Below are 19,661 nucleotides of genomic sequence, written 5' to 3'. Positions count from 1 at the left end.
AACACCCCTGATGTATGGTCAAATTACAAAAAAACCCCTCTTGTTTGGATAATTATATCTACCCCCTCAACTATGATTTTTTCTTACACCTCCACCCTTATGGTGCCAAATCCAACATAATCATCTAGATTCCGTGAAATGTGCTCTAGTTTGTACTCGTTTTGTGTAAAAATACAGTTTCCGATGCAGCACAAACTCATATATACAAGCTAAAAATCACATATTATGATCATCTTGTTTCATAATGTAGAGTTTGAATAGGATAAAACGGCTACAAAAGTGATAATATTCCATATAATCTCGAAGATTCCACTAAATTTGAGGAGTTGAGGGGGTGGTTGTAATTATCCAAATAAGAGGGGTGTTTTTGTAATTTGACCATACCTCAGGAGGGTGTTTGTAATTTACCCTAATAATAAAAAATCGATTAAAGTATGTATTTTTTTTTAATTTTTTTCTAGTTGAGAAATATAGTTCCGGTTTTTATTTGCAGCATATTAAATTGAATTTAATAAATATTTAAAGATTTTTTATTTTGATATTGAATTATTGAATTATGAAATGGGCCCAGTATTTACAATTTGGGCTATTATTGTGTGGAAGGGTTGTGGAAATTAGTGTCCAGTAATGGATATACGCAGCCCAATCCAAATTATGATTAGTATTAGGCCCAGTTTGGTTGGGCTGATCCGGGTGGATAGTTCCTCTAATCCACTCGGATCTCAGCTTTGGTTGAGCCCAACGGGGTCTGGTATTGCACTTGGGCCCGGGTCCGGATCAAGGATTTACCGGATCTCCCATCAGGCCGAAGGAGGTGAGATTGGGTAATCTCATCCAACTCTCAGCCCAATCAAGTACAGTATATTACCTTTATGCCCTGAATATTTATTTATAATTACAAGACTACCCCATATATATATGAATTACCCCAAAAATTATTGTGTTAGCCCTAGAATTTTACCGACATAGCAATACACGCCGTTCTTCGTTCTGCTTTTCTCCACTGTGGTCGGTTTTTTCACCGAGGTAATTTTTCCGATAATCAACTCATCTAGGTTCTCTAACACGCTTCTTTCTTCGTTTTATAGGCCCCCCTAAACCGGTTGAAGAATAATCAACTCATCACAGATTGATTTCTTATTTTTCATACTTCACTAGTTTTTTTTTTTTAATTTGGTTTTTTCCGATAATCAACTCATCACAGATTGATATCACAGATTTCTTCAAATGCATCCGAGTATTGTTGAAGAATTTTGGGTTTATATGGGTTTCGATTTTTTTTATTGTTCTAATTATCCGTTCCTTCATCTCGTAATTAAATTTATTTGTTTCCGTTTCGCAGGTGATTTTCGATTTTGGTTTCGTAGTAGTTCGTAGTTTGCCCGGGCTGATTCTGTTATGGCCGAACGATTCCGGTGTTGCAGCTGGTTGACGGTTGGCTGTCGATTATCCCGGTTCTGCTACACGACGATTTAAGGTGAGTTCTCCAATGGATTTAAGCTCTTCTTTTAGATTACAGATTAAGGATTGAGAAAGGTAGCATTTATTTGGAAAAACATATTTCATCTTTTTTTTTGGGAAAAAGTAGTACATTACCTCATTCTTGGTTGGAAAATAACCATTATTTGGAAAAATAACCAATTAGTGAATTAGAATTAGTTAATATTAAAGTCAATTAGTGAAATAATATATGATGTTACTCAGTATAAATTGTTTGGCCTTAATATTGTTTGGCATAAACAGTATATAAAGAATGCAATTAAGTTGTTTTTTTTGTAATAGTTTACGATAGTTATTTCATCTTTGCTTGCTCTAGGAGTTGGTTTATATGTTTCATATGTTTGAGAGAGGTTACAGGGTCTGGAATGTGAAATTTAGTTGTGAATATGTTTTTTTTCCCCCAGCCAGTGTAAGTATTTGCAAAAAGAAATGTATGCTTAATCAGATTAGAGGAACAAAAGAATACTATATTAATCTGTTGAGACTAGGGTAGATTGGAAATATGTAATCTCTGATTGTTGCTGTTTCCCTCTGTTCCCTATTAAGTGTCGTTTTTAGCTTTACAAAATGTGTCTTGATTTTAGGTAGAACACATTAAAAATATTAAAATAAACTTGATTATTTAATGATGTGATAAGAGAGAGATAATACTAATAGATGAAGTAATAAGGTTAAAACAAGAAAATATTGTTAAATATTGTTTTTACAATATATATAGGTGGTATATATTGTTTATACGGGGAATCAATATATTACTATAATTATAATCGTGGCATTTTTTATGTTGTTTACTAAATAGGATCACAATTGTTAATGGCGAACACGAGTGAGAAACAAGTAATAGTTTTCGCGGTGTATGAATTAGTCGAACAAATGCAAGTACTGTTAACAATGCTTAGTAGGCTCATCCATTTGCTTCTACGTCGCCGCCGGGTCAATAATATTGTCGGTTCATCGTATAGTATGAGGGGTAAGATACCTGCTCAAGTCCGAAATTTGACTTACATAATTGGAAATCCGACAATGGGTTCCGGAACGGTTACTTAGGTGTGTTGGAACAACACATGGCTCTAAAATTTCCCGGGACCGACATTAAGGCGGATCCTATGATTTTATCAAAGCTTCACGTTTGGAAAAAACAATATGGCTCGCTTTCCCAAATGCTTTCAACGTCGGGATTTTGTTCGAATGAGTCGGCGAACACCATTTATGATGGCGGATATGACTAGGACTTTTGCGGAGACTAAAACATGCCTAGGCGAGTTGGCCCACCGTATCGGTTTTGAGCACGATGAATCAACTACACATGTAAGAAGGTGTTGGATGCCCTATCGCCGTTATGTTTAGGTGTCGAGGATAAGATTACTGTCGCTAAAGCCGTTTGCAATAGCCCAACCGATCTCGACATCTTTTTTGGATTAAATGAAACCGAAAAGGGGGTTATGGTTCGAATGATCCTCGAAGGGCGCTACTTCGGTTAGCTAGAATATCATCCACTCACAAGGTGAAGAAACTTTTTCCCGTATTCGGACCCTATCTTGCGGCGTTATTTGCATTGAAGACATTTCTGTTAGTTTTTCCGTATGAACTTATAAATTTTGTGTATTATGGCCGATTATATGTCTGTAAATATTCTGTTAGTTTGGAGCTACTATGCCTAAATGGTAAGCTGAAAAAATATTTTGTTATTTAGGAGCTAATGGTCAATTTTAAACAGGTTCACGGGTTGTGTAATATTCCAAGGTTTTTGTCAATATGCATGTGTTATATTCACACTGCAACAGGTTATAGTTGCAGGCCTTCGTGCAGATTTTTGTCAATACGCATGTCTTCGTGTTTTTTTTTTAATTTCATAGTAATTGGTTTATGCAATTGCGAAAGTTTCATTGTGCTCGGTCATTGGTTATAGTGTGATCAATTACAACTTTAAATTCTATATGAACAAACATCTGTATCAACAAATTTAAACAAACAATGTTAAATATATAAATATGTATTAACTAAGAAAAACAGTAGTATGAACAAAATGTAAACAAACAATATTAATATATATTATCGCCCATGGGTACGAAAATGAAAATTAAAATTACAAACCAAAATACAAAGTCAGGAAAATCAAATACTAATACCGAAAATCTTGCCGACTACATGGAAGTGGGAAAATAATACGGGAAATACCAATAATAATAATACGGAAAATATTAGGAAAAATATTAGGAAAAACTAGCCGAGATAATGGAGATTGGAAAATTTGAACTCCCATTGATCAATGGAGTCTCCAAGTACAACACATGCGTCAAAGTATGACCTAGTAATCGTTTGCCCCGTCGATTGGCCCCTTGCCGTTATCCTTATTCAATGGGTGTTGCAAAGAAATATTTTACAGTGTCAGGTGTATAATATAAATAAATATAAAGGGGTTGCAAGGGGTGGAAATGTAATTATCCGAAAATGTTAGGACTGATTTCATAATTACAGTAAAATGGGAGGAAAGAATGGGTGGTGTAAACAATATTTTTAATATTGTCAGGTGTATAATATAATAATAAAAAGGGCTTGCAAGGGATGGAAATGTAATTATACAAAAATGTTAGGGCTGATTTTGTAATTAAAAGTGAATGGGAGAGGAAAAGAATGGGTGCAACAAGCAATATTGTAAAAAATACTGGGGTAATATAATATTAAAAAGGGATTATGAGGGGTGGAAATGTAATCATCCGAAAATGTTAGGGCTGATTTTATAGTTACAGGAAAATGAAAGAAAATAATGGGTGCAGTTGGCAATAATTTAAAATTTTCAGATGTATAAACTAATAATAAAAATACCTTCCAAGGGGTGGTAATGTAATTAACCAAATTATCCCACCCAATCCTCCCAACCATTCCTGAGATTGGCTCATTCGGATTCAATCCTACAGTTCCATATCCAACCAACCAAACCCGAGATACCATCCATACTTCACTAATCCATACAGTGTCATTTTCCAATTAAGCCCCAATCCCATCCCACCCCATCCCTCCAACCAAAAGGGGCCTTAGAATTAAGATTATAGTGTTAAAACTAGGATTATAATTCTGATTAATATTAGAATTAGGATTATAATTAGAGTTAGAATTCGAATTGGGATTATCATTAATATTTTTATTTTTCAATATTACAATATTTAAAAAATACTAATATAAGATTTATTATATTAGAAGATTAAATAAAATAATGATAATAAAAAATCGGCTCGAGTTCGTCAAAATTATATAAATTAAGGGTAAATTACAAACACCCCCTGAGGTATGGTCAAATTACAAAAACACCCCTCTTGTTTGGATAATTACAACCATCCCTCAGCTCTTCAAATTTAGTGGAATCTTCGAGATTATATGAAATATTATCACTTTTGTACCCGTTTTATACTATTCAAACTCTACATTATGAAGTCAGATGATCATAATATGTGATTTTTAGCTTGTGTATATCAGTTTGTGGTGCATCGGAAACTGTATTTTTACACAAAACGAATACAAATTATAGAACATTCCACGGAATCTAGATGATTGTATTGAATTTGGCACAATAAGGGTGGAGGTGTAAGAAAAAATCATAGTTGTGGGGTAGATGTAATTATCCAAACAAGAGGGGTGTTGTTGTGGTTGTGGCCCAAGTGTGTCTTGGGCCTATAGCCCAATTTCCCATTACACACACACTTGTCTATTAGGAAAGGCCCAAACCAGAATAATTCTAGAAGGCTTAAATCTGAACCGTTGGTTCTGGTGTGATCTCAGCCGTTCATTCTAGCTGACCTTTCCTCTCCCTTGTACTCTCTTTCCCGTTTTGTGCCCTAGACAATCTCTGTTCTCTCCTTTGGTCCCCCTCTGCTTCTTTCTTCTTTTGCTCCAGCAACCATGGGCCATCCGCCGCCGTCCTTGGCCGTGCTTGTCCCAGTGGTTGTCTCTTCAACGGCTCCATTTGACTGGAGTCACTATTTAAGGCGGAGAGATGTGTGGCAGAGGGTAAGACCTAGATTGAAACCCTAATTTCAAACACCTTGCCTTCTTCTTCTGTGAGTTGGGTCTGTGGTGAGTGGGTGAGGAGCTGAGTGCTTCTTCTTCGTGGTCTTACTGATAATCTGGGTGGTTTGAGGGGTTTGAGTGCAGAGAGAGGGATTGGTTCTGAGTATGGTGCAATCCTAGACTGTGTGTGTGTGTAACAGTGGATACCTTTGTGGATCTGTGTGTGTGAATCGGTTTGGAAGACTGAGCTGTCTTCAATTTCATACTTCTGTTTATACATTCATATTTATTTATCTTGTGATGTTATTTTACTAACATCTCTTCTGAGTTTCATTTTGTAAGCTTTCTTTGGGTAGAATCCCTACAGTGGTATCAAGAGCTTGGTTGCTCGAAGATCTGCTTGAAGAAGGCTTACAGAACCTAACTGGTTCTGAGAAGGTAAGTCACTCTGAAACCCTAGTTTTTCGTTTCCTGGTTTTATTCCTGTGGAGGTTGGGAGCCCTGTGTGGCATTGAGTTGGCCCAGTGTGGCGTGGAGGCCCTGTGTGGCACTACTTGGCCCTGTGTGGCAGATGTGCTCATACTTGATTTATTTTCCAGCTCTCTGTGTGGTTTATTTTTCCGCAATTATTCCTACTATTAGTGTAGCTTAGGATTGCTCTCAGCAAACCCTTTCTTGTCCGGACCACCTAGTGTCGCAGGAATCTGGAAAGGGGGGGGCAATCTGATTATCTATTGTGTTACTCTGTAATTCTGTGTGATTCTGTGTGATTCCTTGTGATTCTGTGCCTTTCATCTGTGTGAATCATGAATGCATATCCTGTTGCTCCGTTTGATGGGAAAGGTGACTTTTCTATATGGCAACAGAAAATGAAAGGTGTTTTAGTTCAGCAAAAATGTTTTAAAGCTATTACTCTAAACTATGAAGATACCACACCTGCTGCTAAGAAAGCTGAATTTGATGAACTTGCTTATTCCTTGATGATCTTGAATTTGAGTGATTCTGTGATTAGAAAATTAGGAAAGCAAGATAATGCTAAAGCTTTATGGGAAAAACTGCAAGATCTGTACACTGAAACCTCTTTGCCGTCAAAAATGTTTTTACTTGAAAAGTTTTTCAGATTTAAACTGGATTTGAGTAAAGATATAGATGAGAATCTGGATATTTTTACAAAGCTAGTTCAGGACATTAAATTAACTGGAGATAAAAACATTGATGATTATACTCCTATTGTGCTTTTAAATGCAATTCCTGACACCTATAGTGATGTAAAATCTGCTATTAAGTATGGCAGAGATCAGGTTACTCTTGACACTGTTATAAATGGTTTGAAAAGCAAAGAACTGGATTTAAAAACCAATAAGGGTAACAAATCTTTTGGTGATGTTAACTTTGTGAAAGGAAAGCCTAAATACAAGTTTCAAAACAAGGCCTCTTCCAGTAATAACAACCAAAATCAGTCTTTTCAAAAACCTAAAAAGGGCAAAGAGTGGAGTAAGAACAAGATCAAAGGCAGAAAATGCTATAATTGTGGTAAACCTGGTCATTATGCAAATGAATGTACTGAACCTAAAAAGGACAAGAATAATGAACAGGCTAATGTTGTTGTTGATAACCTGGGTGATGTTTTCATGATTGGTGAGTCTGTGCATGATTGTGTCAACTCTGTGATCTCTTCTCTATGTGATAATGATTGGATCTTTGATTCTGCATGCACACACCACATGACACCAAATAGACACTTATTTACATCCTATGTGGAACTGAAAAATGGCAATGTGTCTATGGCTGATAGCAGTGGTATAAATGTGGTTGGTTTAGGAACTATTATCCTTAAGTTTGAATCTGGTTTTGAACTTATGCTTAAAAATGTGAGACATGTTCCTAACTTGAGTAGTAATTTGCTTTCTGTGGCTGTACTTGAGGATAGTGGTCTGCATGGAAGTTGGGGAAATGGTTGCCAAAATATTATGAAAGGTGATCAATTTGTGTTTAAAGCTGTTAGAATGCAAAATTTGTATGTGTGTTCTGCTGAACCCTTGTTGCATGCTAATTCTGTCAAACATGATCATTCTAGTCTTTGGCATGGGAGGTTAGGTCACATAAGTGCTAAAGGGCTTGAGCTATTGCATAAAAACAATTATCTTGATAATGACTGTGTGTCTAATCTGCCCATATGTGACTCATGCATCTTAGGAAAACAGACTAAGGTCCAATTTCCTGTGTCTCCTTTCCCTAACTCTTGAAAATGCACTGATATCCTTGAATATATACATGCTGATGTGTGGGGCCCTGCCCCAATTCCTAGTCATGGAGGTAATAGATACTTTCTCTCTGTGGTTGATGATTTTTCCAGAAAAGTGTTTGTTTTCTTGCTGAAAAATAAATCTGATGTGTTTCAAAGATTTAAAGCATGGAAAGTTTTAATTGAAAATCAAACTGGAAAGAAAATTAAAACCTTGAGAACAGACAATGGAACTGAATTCTGTAATGCTGAATTTGATGATATGTGTGTTGAATCTGGCATAAAGAGGCATAAAACTGTAGCTTACACCCCTCAGCAAAATGGTGTTGCTGAGAGGATGAATAGGACATTACTTGATAGAGTTAGGTCCATGTTAAATTCATCTGGTTTGTCTAAAATGTTTTGGGGTGAAGCTATTTTAACTGCTGCATATGTGATCAATAGATCACCTTCTGTGCCTCTATGTGGTGAACTACCTGAAACTAAGTGGTCTGGTATTCCTGTTAGTTTGTCTAATCTTAGAGTATTTGGTTGCTCTGCTTTTGTGCACCAGAAACATGATAAACTTGATTCCAGGTCTGTTAAATGTGTTTTCTTGGGTTATACAGAGGGGGTTAAGGGTTATAGGTGCTGGCTTAAGGGGGAACAGGGGTTTAAAACTGTGATAAGTAGAAATGTGATATTCAATGAGAATGAGTTTCCTTGTTTGTCTGATATTTCTTCTGAGTCTACCTCTGCTGAGGTGGAGACTTCCCCTGTTATACCTGCTCAACATGAAACTATATCTGATTCTGATAGTGAAACTGATAATAATGTGCCTGAAAATGATGTGTTGGATCAAAATGTTAATACTAATGTGCCTGATGTGGAAAATCTTGGTGATTACCAACTTGCTAGGGACAGAAGTAGAAGAAACATCATTAGGCCTCATCATTTAGATGATTATCAGCTTGCATCTTATGTGTTTCATGTCTTTGAGTCTCTGGATGGTAAAGAACCTAAGTCTTATAGGGAAGCCCTTAAATCTAATGAATCTGTGTCTTGGTTAAATGCTATGAATGAAGAAATTGAATCTTTGCATGTTAACCATACTTGGACTCTTGTGCCAAAACCAGCTGAATGCTCATTAGTTGACTGTAAATGGCTGTTCAAAGTTAAGCATGAATCTGATTCACTTAGATATAAGGCTAGGCTAGTGGCTAAGGGGTTCACCCAAAAAGAAGGAATTGATTATACTGAGATATTTGCTCCTGTTGTGAAATTTACTACTGTGAGAATAATGCTTGCCTTAATTGCTCAATTTGATTGGGAATTAAAACAAATGGATGTGAAAACTGCATTTCTCCATGGTGAATTAGATAAGCAAATATACATGAAACAGCGTGAAGGTTTTCTTGATGTGAAACATCCTGATTATGTGTGTTTATTGAAAAAATCTTTGTATGGTCTTAAGCAGTCCCCTAGACAGTGGAACAAAAGATTTGATGCATGCATGTAATCCTTAAATTTTTTGAGAAGTTCTTATGATCCATGCTTGTATTTCAAACACTCTGCCAAAATTCCTGTCTTCTTGCTCCTTTATGTGGATGATATGCTTCTGACCAGCCCTTGTATTAAAACAATCAATTATGTCATTAAATGTCTTAGTGATGAATTTGACATGAAATTGCTTGGAAATGCTAAAAGAATACTTGGCATGGACATAATCAGAGATAGAAAAGGCTGTTCATTGTTTCTTAATCAATCTTCTTACACTGAAAAAATCCTTGAGAAATTTTCTATGCAATCTGCAAAACCTGTATCTGTTCCTCTTGCTGCCCATTTTGTGCTAAGTAGGGAACAGTCTCCCAAGACTGAACCTGAAATGTCTGAGATGAAAAATGTGCCTTATGCTAATGCTATAGGGTCTGTTATGTACTTAATGGTCAGCACCAGACCAGATATTGCTTACTCTGTGAGTTATTTGAGTAGGTATATGTCTAATCCAGGTTTGCCTCATTGGGAGGCTCTTAAGTGGTTGCTTAGGTATTTAAAAGGATCTGTTAAACTTGGTTTGCTGTTTTCTAAGTGTAAAACTGAGAGTGAACTCTGTGGGTATGTGGACTCTAATTTTGCAAATTGTAGAGATAGCAGAAAATCATCTACTTCTTATGTGTTTACTTTGAATGGTTCCTGTGTAAGCTGGAAATCTCAGCTTCAAAGCATTGTGGCTCTGTCTACTACTGAGGCAGAGTATGTAGCCACAACTGAGGCTTTCAAAGAAGCTATCTGGCTTAAAGGCCTGTTACTTGAAATTGGTTTTTACAGGAACAAAGTGGTAGTGTTTTCTGACAGTCAGTCTGGAATACAATTGTGCAAAAACTCTGTCTTCCATGATAGAACTAAGCATATTGAGATTAAATTTCACTTTATTAGAAGAATTGTGGAAGAAGGGATTATTGACCTTGAAAAAATTCCCTCAGAGTTCAACCCTGCTGATATGGGTACTAAGTGCTTACCAGTTGAGAAATTTCGTTCTTGTCTGAAAAACTTGAACCTAATTTCCCAAGATTAAAATGCTGTGTGCTATTTTTTACAGTCTTTGTGACTGACTATGTGCTGTCTGTGTGACTGATTGTGTACATGTCTTTTCTTTGTGAACTGCTACATGTTCTGTCTATGTGACATCTTCTTCTGTCCTTCTATGTGAAATCAGAAAGATATACTAGTACTACTTTGTGTTTTACATGTATATCAAAAACAGCAATGATGACTTCCAATAAACCATAAAATTCACTAATGATACACTTTGGTCCAAGGTGGAGATTTGTTGTGGTTGTGGCCCAAGTGTGTCTTGGGCCTATAGCCCAATTTCCCATTACACACACTTGTCTATTAGGAAAGGCCCAAACCAGAATAATTCTAGAAGGCTTAAATCTGAACCGTTGGTTCTGGTGTGATCTCAGCCGTTCATTCTAGCTGACCTTTCCTCTCCCTTGTACTCTCTTTCCCGTTTTGTGCCCTAGACAATCTCTGTTCTCTCCTTTGGTCCCCCTCTGCTTCTTTCTTCTTTTGCTCCAGCAACCATGGGCCATCCGCCGCCGTCCTTGGCCGTGCTTGTCCCAGTGGTTGTCTCTTCAACGGCTCCATTTGACTGGAGTCACTATTTAAGGCGGAGAGATGTGTGGCAGAGGGTAAGACCTAGATTGAAACCCTAATTTCAAACACCTTGCCTTCTTCTTCTGTGAGTTGGGTCTGTGGTGAGTGGGTGAGGAGCTGAGTGCTTCTTCTTCGTGGTCTTACTGATAATCTGGGTGGTTTGAGGGGTTTGAGTGCAGAGAGAGGGATTGGTTCTGAGTATGGTGCAATCCTAGACTGTGTGTGTGTGTAACAGTGGATACCTTTGTGGATCTGTGTGTGTGAATCGGTTTGGAAGACTGAGCTGTCTTCAATTTCATACTTCTGTTTATACATTCATATTTATTTATCTTGTGATGTTATTTTACTAACATCTCTTCTGAGTTTCATTTTGTAAGCTTTCTTTGGGTAGAATCCCTACAGGTGTTTGTAATTTACCCTCTAAATTAATGATAATACGTTTGGGCTCGAGGTCGAGCCTGCCAAATCTGGCGAGTTCGGCTAGTTTATTAGATCACAACCCTAGTTTATTAGAGTGCAAATGTTGTAATAACTAATAATCATATATCATACTATTAAAAAAAAATTTAAATGAATTTCTACAAAAAGGAAAATTCACAAAAAATAAAAAATAAAAATGAAGGGAAAGAACACGAAAAACTCAAATCTCTCAAGCACCCAGCAAACTCTTCCATTTCACGTTGGATTTTTATTCACAATAAATAAAATAAATAACCGTTTTCACCGTTTCTTGAAAACTGCACGAATCAAAACCTTAATTTTTTTTATTACACGGTTAAAACACACCTAAAAAAAACCAAGAACTGTGGTTTGGAATTAAAGATTTAGTAATATGGAGTGTGTTTGACTTGGATAATGCGAGAAATATTTCAAAAGTACTGCATTAAAGCTGACAACACAGCGTCTTAGTAATAATAATACTTCGCAATTTAAGTAAAAACACAGAAATTCGCTCAGGATTTTATTTTGGTTTATTATTATAAAGATTTAATCTTTTTTTTTTTTTTTTTGGGATTGTGTTGATCCAGCGGTGGATAGAGGTAGTCCCATCGCTCATTCGATCAGTTGATAAAGATTCTTGAAACACACGATTTTTTTTATTTTTATTTTTTATACTTATTTTTTGGGTTTGATTTTAATTGGGTCGGGGTGGAATTAAAAAAGTGGTGGCATTAGGGTTTCTTTTTTATTACCCTCTTTACGCAATAGGAGTATATTATTATTATTATTATTATTATTGATTTGTTTGCCGAAGCTGCGATCTCTGTTGATTTCTTCATCTGGGTTGTTGGAGTTGCTCCAAATCTTCATCTGGGTCGGTGAGTTTTTCTTGTTTTCTCATCTGGGTTTCTCTCAATTGTTGTTATTTTCTGCTGATTTTGTGATTTTTTCTACAAGTTTTGGTTGTTTGTTTTTTTAGGGTTCTTCTTCTCTTTTGAGAATTGTAGTTGATTTTTTTTTTTTTTTTCCAATTGCTGATGTTGAAGAAGATTGTTTGCCTTGTCTTTGATTTTTGTCTTTGTAATGTGGTGTTAATTTAATTTTTTGTTTTGCAGATCAAGTTTTGATTTTGTTTTTCTTTTTGGGGAAAAGAAGTTTTTTTCAAGTTGGTAGCTGTAATTGAAGTGAAGCTTCATCCATCAAACCTTGGTGGCATGTTGCTCGAACGTGGTTTCGAATTTCGAAGTGGATAACGAGATTTTTTAGAAGAATTCTTTTCACTATAAGTTTTTGCCCTTTTCTCCGAGTAAGAGCAAACAACTTCGGAATATGTTCCATACGCAAGGAGCTTTGAAAAACACTTGCAATCTTCTAGCCGTTTTATGTAACCGAGCTGCCGAAAATAAGCATAGCCAAAATGTGTTAGACGAGAGGCCAAACTTCCCGTTCCCAGAAATTGTTTCTTCGGGGCGCTTAGAGGTGCAAATTGATGCTTCTTAAATTCGTTAAATCGTTAAAATGTTAGCTGCATTTGACATTTGTTTTGTTATTATGTTCGACACAGGTCCAAACATTGAAGAACCCTACCGTAGATGAGTTTAGCAAAGTTCTTGATTCATCGCAGGCAAATCTTGTGTATTTACAAGGAGAGCATTTGGAGAATGATAAAATCGGATCAATCGTTTGGGGAGGGTTTGAATTGTCCTCTCCAGAAGCTATAACCGGACTTTTTAACTCCAAATTGCCAACAACGGTATGTTATTTTCTGTAACAAAATTCATTTCTGGGTATTTTTTGTTCCGGAATGCTAATTACTCTGTTGTATATTCCTCGTTAAGTTGTTATCACGTTTTTACTAATTGGTTGTGGGCTACGTACTACGGACGTACATATGTAGTTTCTTTTTTCGAAATATTGTTAAGGTTAAAGACGAGCTGTGTGTCTAACTCTAGTAGACGTTTGCGATTTTATCTGATTGGGAATTAAACTCTTAATGAAGGTGTATTTGGAGGTACCAAATGGTGAAAGGTTGGCCAAGTCTCTTCACTCTAAGGTAAATGCAATGCGTAAAATTTTCTAGACGTAGTTTTGTACGATATAAGTTCTTCGACGAATTTTCTAATCACCTTTATATTTTTAGGGAATTCCTTACGTAATATACTGGAATAACTCATTTTCGTGCTACGAAGCAAGCCATTTTCGCCACGCATTATTCTCTTCAATACAAAGGTATGTGGTATTCATTATACTCGTTCCAAAATTTATTCCTACCATTAAACGCCAAATCGTTCGATCTTTTAAGTTCTTCTCTTTTGCCGATCTGCAGTTCGTCATGCCATACATGGGATTCGTTTAAACTCGCAGATGCCTCGTTTAGGCTTCACTGTCTTCGAGGTAATAATCTCGTTAACGATGAAGTGGGCCCCACTCTTATTGGGGAAGCTCCAAAGATTACCGTTGACGCCCCTGAAATGGAGGAGGATCGTGTAAATGATGAAGATGAAGATGAAGAAAGCCTTTCTTCTGGTCCCCTTCCCGCCATTAAAATATACGACGATGATGTGAATACGAGGTTTCTTGTCTGTGGAAGGACAACTTCTTTGGTAATGGCGTGGACTTTATTTCTTATACGTATATATATCGCTTCTTTGCCTTTATACTTAACTGGAAAAAGGGTTCTGAACATTTTTTTTTTTCAGGATGCTTCTCTGCTCGGTTCTTTGGAGGATGGTCTTAATGCACTCCTCAATATTGAAGTAAGTTTCACCTCGATACTACTTTCCAATTTCCTCGATTTCAGTACTGATTTATTTATTTATTTTAAATGATGATTCAGATGCGAGGGAGCAAACTTCATAACCGGGTGAGGTATGTATGTATGCTGTGCTAACATATATGCTAAAACACCGAGTGAAGAATTTTGGTTCTATGTGGCGAATTAGTTGAGTTCTGACAAAAGTTTTTTTTTCTTCTTTTTTTTATGGTTAAGTGCGCTTCCTCCACCACTGCAAGCGGGCTCGTTTTCTCGTGGGGTGGTTACAATGCGGTGTGATTTATCGACCACTAGCTCAGCTCACATTTCTCTCTTGGTATCTGGGAGTGCTCAGACATGTTTCGATGATCAGGTAACTATGCATTATTATAAATTTACTATATATATATATATATATATATATATATATATATATATATATATATATATATATATGTGTGTGTGTGTGTGTGTGTGTGTGTGTGTGTGTATTTGCTGAATCTTTACAATGTTCAACCTATTTCTGTAGCTATTGGAAAACCATATAAAGAGTGAAATCATCGACAAGAGTCGGCTGATTCAGGCAATGCCGAACTCTGACGAAAACAAACCACCTCTGTCCGAACCTCGTAGATCCGTCTCGATAGCTTGTGGAGCAACCGTATTTGAAGTTTGTATGAAGGTTCCTTCTTGGGCTACACAGGTTACTAATTCTTATTAATTTTTAATTTGCAATTAGTTTTAGACCGTTGTCTTTTTACCTTGTGGAGCAACCGTTTTTTTACCTTTTGTTTAGATGATCTAATATAGTAATTTTCGCTGATCGGGGTCTTTTATAGAATCGAGCAAAAATTACTTGATTTCATGCCACAATTTCCCGCGAAATTTTAAAAATATCAACAGAAATCGGACAAAATATTCAAAAAATTAAATATTCGTAGAGCACAATAAAATTTAACAGTTTGCACGACTGCAATTCTATTTATGTCAAATTAAAAGGAACGAACATTGCGATAATCTTGGGCTTCGATAATATGTATAGAGATTTATACAATGCTATATCATGTGGGAATTATTGGGTATATTCTCACGTTTATTTACATCTTTTTCTAAATAATATTATCTTTTAGGTCTTAAAAGTTTTTTTTCTTCTTGATTTCAATTTCAGGTCTTGAGGCAACTAGCACCCGATATTTCGTACCGTTCTTTAGTTGCACTCGGAATAGCGGGTATCCAAGGATTAGCTGTAGCTTCATTTGAGAAAGAAGATTCCGAAAGACTTCTTTTTTTCTGCACTAAACAAGAAAATATTTCCCGATCAAACGATTTTAAATTCACCACCCCACCATCGTGGTTAAGAGCTCCTCCTCCTAGTAGAAAGAGGCCCTCTATTTACCAAGAAACCGTCCCCGTTACTTTAAACGGTTTATCTTCTTCAGTAAACGAGAACAATAATAAAGAAATTAAATTGTCAAACGGGGTCAACACGTCACTTTCAAGTGCTAAACGAAAAATTAAGATAGCTGCACTCAGGCCGATTCCTCATGTTCGTCACCAGAAAATGCTTCCGTTTTCGAGAATTGCCGATTTTGATTTGCACCACCACCTAGATGGGAGTTATGTGAAGGCTAGTTTGCCTTCTGCTCCTGCCAAACATGTTAGTGTTACTCCGGTTAGTCGGAAATCGGGTTCCGGTTCTTATCAAGCCAAACAGGTCATATCTTTGAATCCACTTCCTTTGAAGAAGCATGGTTGTGGAAGAAGCCCTCTGCATGTGTGCTCCGAGGTAATTTCTTCGTCTTTTGTGTGTGTGTGTGTGTTTCCAAATTAATGGGGATGAAAAATTAACTTTCGTAAGGCCTTCGTCATATTTTTGTCAGGAGGAATTTTTGAAGGATGTAATGCAATTTCTCATCCTTCGAGGGCATAACCGTCTTATTCCTCAAAATGGGATTGACGAGTTCCCAGATGCTATACTCAATGCAAAGCGTCTCGATCTCTTTAACTTGTACCGTGAGGTGAGACTTCTTTTTACAATAATAATATTTTTTAAAGAAACGGAATAATTATTAATTACTTCTACCAAATTTTTAAATGGGATCTTAATCAGGTGGTTACGAGAGGGGGTTTTCACGTTGGCAATGGCATCAATTGGAAAGGGCAGGTTTTCTCGAAGATGCGAAATCACACAGTCACCAATCGAATGACCGTACGCCTCGAAACTCAATCTTGATTAATTAATTTACCCTTGATTATTTGTAAAAATAATAGTAATATTCAATCTTTTAATCATAATATCGTTTTTTGTATTGTATTCTAAACCAGGGTGTCGGAAATACACTCAAGAGGCACTACGAAACGTACCTTTTGGAATACGAATTGGCCCACGACGATGTAGATGGAGAATGCTGTTTATTGTGCCACAGGTTATAATTCCAACCTTCTTTTCGTTCATTATTATTTCTTAAATTAATTAATTAATTTATTAACTAATTTTGAACATTTTTCGACCTTTAACAGTAGCGCGCCTGGAGATTGGGTTAACTGCGGTTTGTGTGGGGAGTGGGCCCACTTTGGCTGCGATCGACGGCCTGGTTTGGGTGCCTTTAAAGTAATATTTTCATATTCCCTAAAAACATTAAATCGTAAATCGTTTCGTCTGAATTTTTTTTTTTAACCCCGATTAAATGATTTTAACAGGATTACGCCAAGACAGATGGGCTGGAGTATATATGCCCACAATGCAGCGTTTCGAATTACAAGAAAAAGATACCGAAATCGGGGAACGGATATTCTTGATGCCACCTCATAAATTCTTTTTTTTAACCACCCAATATTTCTTTTGGTCCTTTGCCAAATCCTCAGTGTTGAGTTTGTCTCCAAGGAGGAGAAAATATTTTCCCACTCATTTGCAAAGAATGCATCATATATTTTGAGTCAAGGGGTTCCATAGATAGATCCTGCAAAAAGGTGGGGCAAATGTGAGATATTGAATACATGTGGGGGGTGGAAATGTAATTGGAAAAGAATGTAGGATGTAGGAAATGCTCCCAATTGTGGAGTTTGGGGGGCTGCTTCGGTACATTAGCCAAATTAGTTACCTGATGTGTAATATATGCATTTTGATATTTTTTTTAAAAAACATTTTGTAATTTTTTTTTGCCTTCTAGTTTTATGAAAATGTAATGAGTTCCAATTGCATTAGATTGCTAATTTTTAGAAGTTGTTCGTGTTTATAAATATGCTGGAAAATCAGCTTAAATTGAAAAAACAGGCTTAAATGTGCTTTCAGAATTACAACTTAAACAAACGCAAAAGTTGATAATGCAAACACTTTAAAATAGATTATAAGCAAGTGTATGCAAATATTACCTTAGTACGATACCACCAAAAAGTTGGGGCTTAAATGCAATTTTTGAAAAATGAAAGGACAAATAACAAATTAAAGAGATGCTTAACTACGCCAATTTGTGTTACATGGGGATCAACAAAAGCTACTAAACAATGACATAGGGTAATAATAATTGATAGAACATTAAAGTAGATAATAATTATAAAGTAAAGAAAACTCCAAAAAATAAAATTTAAATTTGACCCAAATTTCAAATAAAGCTTTCATTCAAAAACTTAATTGGCATTGAGTTGTCATGATTAAAGTTGTGGTTTTGAGTTCAAATACCAACTTTAGTGAGCATTCCATATATATGTATATCACAATAATAATGAGTGCCAACCTAATAATTGTGCTTTTATATAAGCCCCACATGCTCTTCATAAAGTTTTTCAATTAATTTAGTTATATCTTATTTGTTTCTTTAATGACATAATTTACCTTATGCATTTATTTATACTCTTACTATAAATTAATACAATAGTAAATTTTATTAATTTAACAATACATTAAATTATCGAACAATTGAAAGAAATTGTATTCAGGCAAAGTTATTAATTTATCGTAGTTACACAATGATGATGTGTGGATCACCTTGATGAATTTGACGGAAACACGGTGTAGGTTTCTTGTGCGCGAGCAGATGATCCAACCACGTAAAGAGGAAGACTTGGCTATCAAACCTGTAAAACCAAAGCATGTGAACTAAATTGGGGGTTGATCCGACGAAAACCCCTCCGACGCTAAGTCAGATGCTAGCACGGAGAATAGGGTAGAGAACACATGATCAATAAAACTCAAGAAATTTGCGGGGAACGTACTTTTTGCAGTGGGATTGGTGTCTTATTTATAAGATTCTAAAAGGCGGTTATCGGGTTCGTGGCGGTTAGGGGTCGTCACACGATAAATCGGCGCGGCGGTGATTAATCGGAAATAAATTTATTTTTAAATTTAGTGTACTATATATATATTTTTTTTATGGAGTGTAATATATTTCTAAATATCTTATATATAAAAGAAAGAAACGCTGGTCAACCCTAAAAAGCTAAAACCCTAATAGTATTTCAGTAATTAATTATTTTTAATATTTTTTTCTCTACTAACTTCTAACCATCATTTTTAACAATTATCAAAATTGAAACTAAATCGTGAAGAATCCTATCCTAATGGTACTTCTGAACATATTTATTTTTAATATTTTTTTCCTACTAATTTTCAACAATTATCAATCTCCTATTTTCATCAATATATTAAGAGATAAATATAAAAATTCGATTTGTTAAAATCTTAATCTATATATTTGAATTGTAATTCTTAATATGTAAAATTTAAAAAAACTAATGATTTATAAAATATGAATAGTACTACATTATTAAATTTTACTATATCAGGTTTAAAAAATTAATGTTATATAAAATAATCAATTATTAAATTGATTTTTTTTTTTCACTTTCAAAATAATATCCACAGGTAAAAAAAAAAGCTAGCTATTTGTAATATTCAAAATATATATACAAGAATATTTAAACATAATTATATCATATTATTCGTATGTTATTATATAATTCTAATAACAAACCATAAACTCGTGTTTTGGGTTATCGCCAAGTTCTTCTTTTTTGCCAGTTACAAGTTGACGGGTAGTACTTGGTTTGGTTTTGGAAGTTGAAAGAATTGGAAAAAAAAAAAAAAAAAAACCTATTTTCATTTTAGTTTAAATTAAAAAAAAAAAAAAAAACCGATTTATTGACCGATATATCGGTTTGACCCGCCAAAAATTGCAGCAAACCGCCTCGCCGTAAAAAAACGATATTTCAAACCGCCTTAACAAAATCGTAAAAGTTTATAACCGATACCGTTATGGCGGTCGCGGCCGTCACGCCCTATATTTAGAAGACTGCTTATTTATACTTAATTTATTAGTGGGCCCATTAAATGCCGACTGAGGTATATCACGAAGAAGTTACACAGTAAAACGAATAATTACCGGAGCAAAAGTTCAAAAAAAGGAAAACGTACAAGAAAAGAGGCACGTGCGGCTTTTTCTATGCGAAGAAATTCAGCGTCAGAGATGCCGACGACAAGTCTTCCCGACATTCAAAATACCAAACCTGTCCCTTTAGATTTTTTTATTATTATAAATAATATAAATAAATAAATATGCAGTATTAGTGATAAGTTATTTTTCT

The 19,661-nt window shown here is 35.5% G+C and overlaps 1 protein-coding gene and 1 long non-coding RNA gene across 7 annotated transcripts; both read left to right on the top strand.

The window, feature by feature from the left end:
• The first annotated feature begins 900 nt into the window (after nt 1-900).
• Nucleotides 901-3,254, top strand: LOC105973256 (uncharacterized). Of its 2 annotated transcripts, none has more exons than XR_016033526.1 (3): nt 901-1,026; nt 1,343-1,477; nt 2,300-3,254. It is a non-coding gene; the product is annotated as an uncharacterized LOC105973256 (long non-coding RNA). The 2 variants fall into 2 exon arrangements; XR_016033527.1 differs by lacking the exon at nt 901-1,026 and adding an exon at nt 1,089-1,257.
• Nucleotides 3,255-11,496: 8,242 nt separating this feature from the next.
• On the top strand, nt 11,497-17,277 carry LOC105975877 (ARID/BRIGHT DNA-binding domain-containing protein). Of its 5 annotated transcripts, none has more exons than XM_013001117.2 (16): nt 11,497-12,207; nt 12,445-12,808; nt 12,894-13,082; nt 13,329-13,382; nt 13,470-13,558; nt 13,656-13,932; nt 14,029-14,085; nt 14,166-14,197; nt 14,319-14,454; nt 14,611-14,784; nt 15,250-15,867; nt 15,962-16,099; nt 16,192-16,290; nt 16,407-16,507; nt 16,602-16,692; nt 16,782-17,277. In XM_013001117.2, exons 2-16 carry the CDS (start codon nt 12,659-12,661, stop codon nt 16,878-16,880), a joined length of 2,304 nt encoding a protein of 767 aa, XP_012856571.2. In that variant the 5' UTR covers nt 11,497-12,207; nt 12,445-12,658; the 3' UTR covers nt 16,881-17,277. The 5 variants fall into 5 exon arrangements, with proteins under 5 accessions (XP_012856571.2, XP_012856572.2, XP_088679316.1 ...); XM_013001118.2 differs by having other exon boundaries at nt 11,556-12,207; nt 12,485-12,808; XM_088823190.1 differs by having other exon boundaries at nt 11,694-12,203.
• Nucleotides 17,278-19,661: the final 2,384 nt, after the last annotated feature.

The sequence above is a fragment of the Erythranthe guttata genome, chromosome 9 (assembly GCF_056151865.1).
Source record: "Erythranthe guttata isolate IM_541 chromosome 9, IM_541, whole genome shotgun sequence".
Classification (NCBI taxonomy): domain Eukaryota; kingdom Viridiplantae; phylum Streptophyta; class Magnoliopsida; order Lamiales; family Phrymaceae; genus Erythranthe; species Erythranthe guttata.
Note: the sequence above shows the minus strand (reverse complement) of the source record. Positions and strands in the feature narration are given on the sequence as shown.